At 41.6% G+C, this 10,034-nt stretch overlaps 1 protein-coding gene across 1 annotated transcript; it reads left to right on the top strand.

Annotated features, from left to right (window-relative positions):
• Positions 1-1,326: 1,326 nt before the first annotated feature.
• On the top strand, positions 1,327-9,497 carry LOC146548618 (vesicle-associated membrane protein 3-like). Its single transcript, XM_085261427.1, has 5 exons — positions 1,327-1,520; positions 3,739-3,868; positions 3,941-4,099; positions 7,531-7,582; positions 8,074-9,497. Coding segments are annotated over exons 1-5 (360 nt in total). The 5' UTR covers positions 1,327-1,518; the 3' UTR covers positions 8,091-9,497.
• The last annotated feature ends 537 nt before the right edge of the window (positions 9,498-10,034 follow it).

The raw sequence follows: 10,034 nt of genomic DNA, 5'->3' as shown, positions 1-10,034 counted from the left end.
AATAGCTATGCACTCTATGCACTACAATGCTGTGCAGTGTGCACAAAGTCCAGGGGGGAAAAGCACAGAAACCAGTGGAGATGAAGGTAAAAATGAACCATTTTAAAGTTAAGAAATCACGCAATTTTGCTGAAGAGTGACAAAAAAACAGCCACCTTAAAATCTAAACCCAACATTTTCGACTTTAGAAAAATGTGGAAAAAAAAATCGGAAAATCCAGAAAAAGAGCGCAGTTATGCCGCACAGTGTGAGTAAAAGGAAAAGCAGAAAAAGACATTTAAATACTCACATAAAGACGCCGAGGACAGAAAACACCGGATACCTCGCTGCAGTCAAACCAAACAGAAGCAGCAGGAAACAGTTACCCCACCTGTACGTCTGATTAACGGAGGGGCGTTTGATTTTCACCTCACTTTGCTCAGTATTGGTCAGGTGACAACCCACGCTACCTTCAGCTAACATACCACAGACATGAAAACTTTACTGTTTTGCACACAGCTTGAATTCTGTAAAACATTTAATTCTTCAAATATATTTGTACAAAGGGAACATAACTGTGTTTCAGTCAGTGTAGAAGGAACCTAACACCGCTCCAATCTGTGGTGACATGCAAATGAGTTATGGAAAAACTATTTACAAAATGCTTAAATTTTGTCAACACAAACTCATGAGGGAAAAACAACATGAGAAAGGCTAAAATTGTGGTAAAAAAAAAATCTGGGAAGAGGATGTGGCAACTTCAAAAAGTACAAAGAAGAAGAAATCCAGGAAAAATAACAATAACGTGTATTAATTTAAAAAAAAACTCAAAGTCAAAAATTCATAAGAAAAAGTTGTGGGCTTATGAAAAAAGTCACAAAATAACAAAAAAATAATTATTGTAACATAAAGAGAGAAAGAGAAAGAAATTTTTAAAGAAATTTTTAAATATATGAAATAAGCTGTAATTTACACACACAAATAATTTTTTTATGCACGAGAAAAAATGTTCTTAGAATCTTCCCAGCCTGATCAAACATGAAATATCAGGTATTTTATAGTATTTATTGCCACCACACAAAGTCTGTTATTCAGAGTCACGTTCAGTCCCGAGTTTTTACTGAAAAAACATGAATTAGGATTTGTTGGAGTGGCTGAGGTGGAGCTGATGGACCGCAGGCTGATGATGTGGCGTTTAAATTTACTCCTGAAAAAGTCAAATTAAAATAATAACAATAATAAAAATCCAGAAATGCATGTTTCAAATGCTCAAACGTAACCCATGATGTCAGGTTTGTGTTGGGATTAACTGAGAGACAGAGGAAGCGGGCATGCGTGCGTGTGCGCGCATAGGGGCGGGACTTGTGTCTGACGCGAAAGGTTTTTTCGGTCTGTGCGCAGCTGCTTCAGTTGTAGTTTTTCTACGTGTTTTAAGAGAAAAAGTGAATGAAGACATCAGACAGAGAACAGAAGTCCTCCTCCTCGGTTTAGGTCCAGCCTCACCCTCTGTCAGATCATCTCCATCATCCTCCAGCTCAGATGTGAGTACTCCGACTCATTTTTATTTATTTCAGGCTTTTTAAAACCTCTAAAATCTTTCAATCCATGTCTGCTTTAAAAAAACAAAAAACAAAGTGTAGTTAACAGACTAAAGAGATTCCTCATTAAATTCCGTGGTGGGTACAGCTACAGCACAATTCAAACTCCTTTTTTCTTATTAATTTAATTTTTAAAATCAATTTTTATCTCTAAATTTATGGATCAAAAGTGAAACTTGTCTGGAAATGTCAGTGCTGAGACTGCAGAAGTACGACCGTGACTCACCGGGTGACTCACCTACAAAACTATCATCAAACAGTGTGATCGGCTGAGCTGTGATGCTTTAATTTCCTGTCACTCACACACACACACACACACACACACACACACACACACACACACACAGAGAGAGAGAGAGAGAGAGAGAGAGAAACAAAGACTTAAACATATCACACGAAGCTACAAACACCTGGGAGTTTTTAGAGTGAAGAGAACCCACTGTGGGAATGTTTTTGGTGTGTTTTGTCCCGCGGGGGGAGGGGAGTGATTACTTAGTGCATGTTGATCTCCATCAGTCAGTCAGACTCCTGCTGCTGCTGCTGCACTAATCTTTCTCCATTTTGCGGGTGGAAAACAAGCCTGCTGGCAGTAACACTGTGTGTGTGTGTGTGTGTGTGTGTGTGTGTGTGTGTGTGTGTGTGTGTGTGTGTATAAACTGTTTATTTTTTATTCTTTTAATTTGTCCTTTACCTCTTCTGAGCTGCTGAGGCTGTTTCATCCTCTGAGACTCTGATTTTGTGGACGGAGGCCAAACTTTGATGAGTCATGTTTCTATTACTGAATTAGAGTTTGTGTTTAGAATTCAGGCAGCGTTCCTGCTTTTAAGGTCTAACAAATTACAAGCTTCACTCTGTGAAAATCATCTGAGATCTTACTTCAGAGTTTAAAACATAATATTAGTAGCACACAAAGGTTTATTATATTTATTAATTATATTGTATTTATTGTCTGAGCCAAACTGAAGACTGCTGTGCTCCTCCCAAACCTGCAATCACGATCCTGATTCATTCATCAGCTGTGCTCATCGAGGCTGGCGCTCCATGAAAACCTTGCAGCTCTCGACTGTCACAGCTTCACTGCTGCCTCGGCCGATGAGCAAGGATCAAAAGTAAAAAGGAGAAAATCAAGAGTGCTGCACACCCTTTAAATCTGTTGTTTTTCTTTTTTCTTTCTTAAAACAAATTTTTGGCCATTTTAAACCAAGTTCATCTCATTATTATTATTATCATTACTATATGTGCAGTTCCTTCACACAGGGGCGTTTAGAGGGGCGGCACCAAAGGAAATCAGACTATTTAGTCAGAAATATTTCATCAGTGTAGAAAACTGAATGTCTTTCATGCTCTTGTGCAGCCATGCGTCTGATTTCTGATTTAACATTTGAGATTTGGAGCTGCACAAGAATGAAAAGTTTTGCTGTTTTAAACCTGAAACCTTTCTGGAACTCTAACTACACCTCATATCATTGTTCTACACCACAGAACAACCCTGATTGGTCCATTCAGCACCGTGTTTCCTCCTATGTATTTCCAGCTGCTACTTTTTGTTAAACTGAAAGAAAAAGAAGGAATCAACAAGTATGTTGGTGGTGAAATCACTTCTTCTTCTTAATAAAGTCTCTTCTGCTGCCTTTGCATACACATAGACACTTTGCTACATGACAGTTTCCTTCCTATTGTTGAGTTCTTAGTTCCTAAATGCTTTTTGAGCTTTAAGTAAACTTTTGCAGCTAAAACATGTTATTTTCTAGAGAGATCCACGTAGAACCTTTAGCTATAGATCTGACCTACATACACACTATCTGTTTATATACAGTATTTCAAAAGTCAAGGCAGCAGTCGGCTTTGAAAAGTCAAGGAGCTGCAGTGCCTTTAAGCAGCATTCTTTAAATGGCCTTCAAGCTGTTTTTCCCCTCTGACATGTCAGTGCTGCTGTTGCCCTGCATCACTGTCTGCTCTCTCAGTGCCCCCACAACCCATACATCCACCTCTGGACGCCACAGGGATGTTTAGTCACCACTCCATCTTTATATATATTGCACATAAGCCTGAAGTTATGCGCTCAAAGCCTAGATGCCTACCTCTAACTGTATTCTACTGCTGGGATAAATGAGTCATTTTTGACTGAATTCTTGTTACAAAACTCACATTTTCCCTGCAGGTCGACTCCAGATGCAGCAGGGACTCCAGGAGCTCCCGGGGCCCCGGAAGGTGAGGGGGGTCCTCCAGCTCAGGCCCCAAACCTGACGAGCAACAGACGACTCCAGCAGACACAGGCACAGGTGGACGAGGTGAGGACTGCAGCTCACTACGAGCAAATGGAAAACGTATCAGAGATGCTGATGGGTGTTTTCATCCCTCAGGTGGTGGACATCATGCGTGTGAATGTGGACAAAGTCCTGGAGAGAGATCAGAAGCTGTCGGAGCTGGACGACCGCGCCGATGCCCTGCAGGCCGGAGCCTCGCAGTTCGAGAGCAGCGCTGCCAAACTCAAGAACAAGTACTGGTGGAAAAATTGCAAGGTGGGTGTGACACAAGGAGATTTTTCCACGTTTCCTTCCCATCACCCCACATCCTCCCCTCCGGTTGGTTTCTTGCAGCAGACAGTGTGGCCTCGGATTTCTGAGTAGAAACCACCATTAAAGTGTTTTTTTGTTTTTTTTTATAGATCTTCACGCATCAAACTCTAAACATAACATTACTGAAATAATGATCACAACACAGCTGAAGTAAATATATAGAGTTACAAATCAAGATTGCAGAACATTAGGTGCACCTGTAGATGGGCTGGACCCCTTTTGCTTTCAGAACTGCTTTAATACTTTGTGGCATTTATTCAGCGAAGTGCTGGAAACTTACCTCAGAGATTTAGCTCCACATTTTCACGCAAGCGCTGCAGATTTGTCAGCTGCACATCTATGATGCAAATCTCCTGGTCCCCAAGGTGCTCTGTTGGATTGAGATCCGGTGACTGCGGAGGCTGTTCAAATACACTGAGCTCACTGTCATGTTCAAGAAATCAGCTTGAGATCATTTTAGTTCGTGGCATGAGGTGTGCTATCTTGCTGGAAGCAGAATATGGATGTACTGTGGCCATAAAAGGATTGGCATGGTCAGCGACTATGGTCAGACAGGCTGTGGTGGAGAGATGCTCTTCTGCATACTTTAGTTGGAATGAGCAGTTATTAAGTTACCGCTGGCTTGCTATCAGCTCAAAGCAGTCTGGCAATGCTCCCCTGATTTATGACATCATCAGCAACCATTACTGCTCGCTGGATATTCTCTGTTTCATGTCATTCTTAAACTCTAGAGATGCTTGTGCAGGAAAATCCCTGTGGATCATTTTACACGTCTACATGCTTCAATGCATTCAGCTGCTGCCGATTAGATATTTGTGGTAACAGGTGTTTAAACAGGTTACATCCCTTGTTGTGGAAAAGATTTCAGAAAACTTTGAAATTATCTTTACATAATCAATGTGTTGTTTTCATGTTAATCTGTGATCATAACAGGTAGAAATGAAGCTGCACGAACAGTTTCAGTTTAATGTACCGATTAAGTGCATTTAACTTATCCATCACTACCTCACAGCATCTCCTCTTCATCCATCCAGCCTCAGATGCCAGGTCTTTTTTTATCTCAGCGTCAGTCCATCAAGCCCCGCCTCCCCTCTGTACAGTTCAGACCGTCCAATCGCTGGATAGCCTGAGGAGGAAGAGGATTACATTAGAGGAGAGGAGGAGAGACTGTTTGACTGACAGCAAATCAGAGAGAGGAAGAGGAAAATCTCAATCTGGATTAGAGTGACAGTCAGGGATTAAAAAGCCAGCTGTGATGTGTGACGTAACTCCTCCTATCCAACACACACACACACACACACACACACACACACACACACACACACACACACACGTTTGTACATGGATACATCCGAACAATCATATGTGATGCATTTTATTCTGCTTTAATGACCCACACTGTCACCATAAACACACTCCTGCTCTCACAGTGGGCAGAGAACAAATGTGGATTCATACGCCGCTGAAAATAGACCCAAACAAAATGCTCTAAAAACACACAAAAACATTTTCTTTTAGCTTTTTCAATGACAGTTAGGAGATTTTCTTTCTTTATATGTAAACACTGAACAGCTCTGAATACACACACACATTTCAAACACACACAGTCACCACCAATCGCTCTCTCTCTCTCTAAACCTCTTGTTCTTGTTAATCTCTCTCGCCCTCCCCCCATCAGAGGTGATTTCCTGCCTGTTTCACTCTAATGTCATCATGTGGATTTTATTTATGGGGAATTTAGATCAACACACACGCACACTGTGCAACATGACATATATTAAAATCTGCAGGGCGTCGTCTGCTTTATATTTCTAGTTGGCCACGCCTACTCGGCTCATTTAAACTCTTTTTATTTTTATTCTTGGCCTCTGCTTGCAAACTTCAAAAGGTTCCTTTAATGGCAGTTATTGTAATTTCTTGTATTTAAAATAAGTTCAAAACCTCCCAAAAAACTTACTGAAGCTTTAAAAAATAAAAAAGTCAACGAGATATCAGCTGAAGTTGAAGTATGGACAGGCAGTGCCACAAGGACAATGTCTTTATTTAATGATGGAAATAATTAAAAAATGCATTCTATTTCAAACGACAGCCTGGGAAAGGACATGGGTGACAAAGAAAAGTCCAAAGTTAAAAGAACAGCAGTGCACATCTAAAATCTATAAATGCTGCCCCCTGGCGGTGAACTTCTTAGTCCAAAGTTAACTTTTAAAAAGTACCTTTTAAAATGAAACCACACATTTCAAAGAGAAACAAGCACTAGCTCAACAAAGAATGACTCAGTATTATCAAAGTTATATGAATCTCTATCTCAGACTCACACAAGAGTGCAGAAACAGCTTGTTTAGCATCAAGGGAAATGCAATTAGTCCATCTTGTTATACAGAAATAGAAAGAAAATTCAGACTTTGAGAAGAAAGGAAGAAACATATGGGACCACCTCGCAGCTACAGACAGATCATCGCCCAGCTGTAAAATCCAGTTCTCACTGAACTAATTCAACAAATTTGGGGGAATAATTACAAAAAAGAGCGTTTAAGGCCACCCTCAGCTTACACCATCGTTCTCCTGATTGACTGCTCCCTTTAAACTAAAGGTTTGAACAGCAACACAGCAACAACTGTGTGTCTCAGATTATCATATGAAGACCATCAGATCAAGAGCTGAAACAACACTTTAGGCTTACTGGGATTGTTTGTACCGCTGAGACTGAATACATGACCGAGAATAAGTAAAAGAATAATCGCTCTCTTTTGCAATTACCTTCTGCAAATTTTAATAATGACCTTCACCACCAGGGGGCGGTGTTTGGCCAGTTGAAGTTGAGCTGATTTCTCTTCAGCACAGTCCACAGATGTTCACATGAAGTCATTGCTGTGGTTTCTTCACATTTTGTTGAAAGCTGAAACGTAATATGAGAAGGTTTATACCTATTTTAAACACAGTAATGTATATTAAGGACCTTAAAATGTATATTTGCAGGTAAATAAACTGAGGCTATAATTAATTGTAACTTCTACTTGTGCACTGTTTCTACTTAAAATTAAAGTGAAAGATTATTTCTAGCTAGGACCACAGTGCTCCGGAAAGCGCTCAAACAGGAGCCAGCGCTTCTCAACAAACAAGCCAGGTTTGGTGGACACATGTCTGGGTTAGAAGAGACCCCGAGCAGACTGAAGACAAGCTGGAGAGATGATGTCTCTGCTGACCCGGGAACACCTCAGTATCCCCTCTGAGGAGCTGGAGGAGGGGGTTGGAGGCTGATAAGCAGCAGACGATGGAGTGATTTATTGTCTCGGTGGAATTAAATGGCTGTTTCATCTTCTTAAGTTCATCTTTTGTTTCTGATGGCTCTGTTTGTTTTGTCTTTCTTCCAGATGATGATCATCATGGCCATTGTAGGTGTTATATTTGTTGGCGTCATTTTCTGTGAGTAAAATAAAGCCTTCTCTTATTTTTGCATGTGGTTTCTTGGCCTCCTTATGTGCACCTGTGGAGCATTTTCAGTATGGAGGTTCAGCTTCCTGGAAGCCCTGTTCTGCTTCTTCTGCAGAAACATTAAAACCCATTTTAAGGAAAGTTTGCAGACACACTCTGCCGATTAGGTTTTTCAAAGGCTAGCAAATTTTACTTTACTTTACTTTCAGAGCCGGTAGCTGCACCCATCACTGACTGCTGTCTGCACTCAGAGCTGCAGATCCTCGTGTAAAATCAGAGCAGTTTGATGCAGAAGTTGATGTTTGAAAGTACAGAGCAATCAGAGCAGCCTAAAAAAAGCAGACAAGCAGAAGATGATCCAGAGCTGCACCAGGAGACGTCCTAGGAGGATTTTACAGTCTGTTGCACTCTAAGGGTTATAAAAGCTTCTTTTTACTTTTAAATATCACTCAGAGACAAATATCTGTGTTTGCTGTCCTCAGTGTATTTCTTCTACTGAGCTGCTCTTCAGGGATGGACGAACAAGTCACAGGACGAGTCTGCACCACCGAACGCCAAATCCAGCCTCTCCTCAGTGCTCCTCCACCCCAGCGATGCCTTCCTCCAAAGCCTCCATGCATGCTCACATAATGTGCTCCACTACCTCCTTATTGTGCCTCCGCATGAGGCCGGTTTCCTGACTTTGTTACCGGGTTGGGTTTACTGCAGGTGTAAAATCTGTTGACCCAGGTTTGTCCTTTAAACACTGAAACAAAAAGAAAAAACCTCCTGCTGCGCCTGGTTTTTCTGCAGCTCAGTGCATGCAAGATTCATGGACAGGAAGCAGTGTGAGGTTTACTGGACACCAGTAAGAGCTGAAGTCGAATAGTCAGCTGGCTTCTCTTCAGAGGGCTTCTGAGTGACCCAGAGGGATGTGAGCAGCATCCAAAAGAGCTGTTTGAGTTCCTTAAATACAAAGGAAAGGAGCAGCATTGCAGACTAATCTTGAAATCAAATGAGGTTTCCGTGTTATACTAAAAATCTCTACAAAGTTAGGCTTTGTGCTTTAAATATAAAATCATCTATCCAAGTAAATTTAAACGTACGATAATTCAGTTCACATAATGCAGCCTTTAGGATTCTCATCGTCAGTCATGGAAATCTTAATAAAGGCAGGAGTGACACTGGATCGCCAGATCAGCAGGAAGGGAAATTAGAGATATTCATCTTTTCTGTAAAGTTACAGCTTTGTAAAGACGAAAGCCTGTATCGAACTTTGTTATCAGGCTTGAAACCCATCGTCTCTGTCAGGCTTTGAGGTTTCGATGATCCAGCAGCAGAGGAAGCCCGACTATGATGAACCTGCTCACCTCTCAGAACAGTTTGTTGCCTAAATCGACCAATTCTGACTTTCTCGCTCTTCATCCTAACGCTCACGCCACGAATCCTCATGAGTGACACTGAAATCAGGTTTCCTACTCGAGCTTGAAACATTTAAGCACAGCTGCTCTTTCTGTGTTAAACCTGGGTTTACAGATTCCTGCTTGGCTCTTCTCTCGGTGCAGACCATTACTGAGCAGAAATCTGACTTCCTGCGTGATTAACCCACCTGCTCGCGTGCCCAGCTCCGTCCGGCTGTCCTGCATTTGTTTCATCGTGTTGTGAACCAGCCTGAGTTTTGTTATCTGTGGTTTGAATGTTCAACATGTTTCTTTGTTCAGCCTGGATCGGTCCCCTGTGTGTGAAGGAGCTTTGAGGCTGAAGTGATTATTTAACCTTTGAAATATATTAGTCCATCTTAGACCGAATGGTGGAAGGTGGGAGTCGCTCATCATCATCATCATCGTCAGTGTTTCTTCTGTACTTCTTTGACACGCTCAGAGAGAACAGCCTGGACTTTCTAATAAAGTCATGTTTGCTACACACACACAGCGTCTTTGTGCCCTTGTTTGTTTGGCATCTTTAATATTCTTCAGCCTAAATACAAACTATAGGTTTTAAAGGGCTTGTGTTTTAAATGAGTCCACGTTGAATGTGCAGCAGTCGCCCACCTGAGCAGGCACATTTTAATAGAGCAGAAGATTTTGCCTTTCAGGTGAAGTCTCATACAGTGAGAAACATTAAACCAAACTAAAAATACGAACACCGCGTGGGTCATTGAGGACTTGGTGACATTTAAAGGAGTTTAAAATACAGTTACCTGATAAATATACTTTCGTGGTCACACCTTACTCGTACTGGATTCAACCCTCCTTCAGTGCTGCTTCGGCTCTTCGTGGTACAAAGGTACTGGATACACTCCTGAGATTTTGGTCCATATGAATACGATGGCGTCACACGGTGGAGGCCTCGAGTACAGTGAACTCAGTCATGAGAAACCAGTTTGATGACGTGTGGACAGAGACGTACCTGAGGACTGCTTTTCTTCAGTCTTTGGGCTGTGACTCGTTTCCTGATGGGAGAG

Source organism: Mchenga conophoros, linkage group LG22, assembly GCF_057382185.1.
Source record: "Mchenga conophoros isolate Kocher_MC1m ecotype Shallow Benthic linkage group LG22, M_conophoros_male_GT1.1, whole genome shotgun sequence".
NCBI classification, from domain to species: domain Eukaryota; kingdom Metazoa; phylum Chordata; class Actinopteri; order Cichliformes; family Cichlidae; genus Mchenga; species Mchenga conophoros.
Note: the sequence above shows the minus strand (reverse complement) of the source record. Positions and strands in the feature narration are given on the sequence as shown.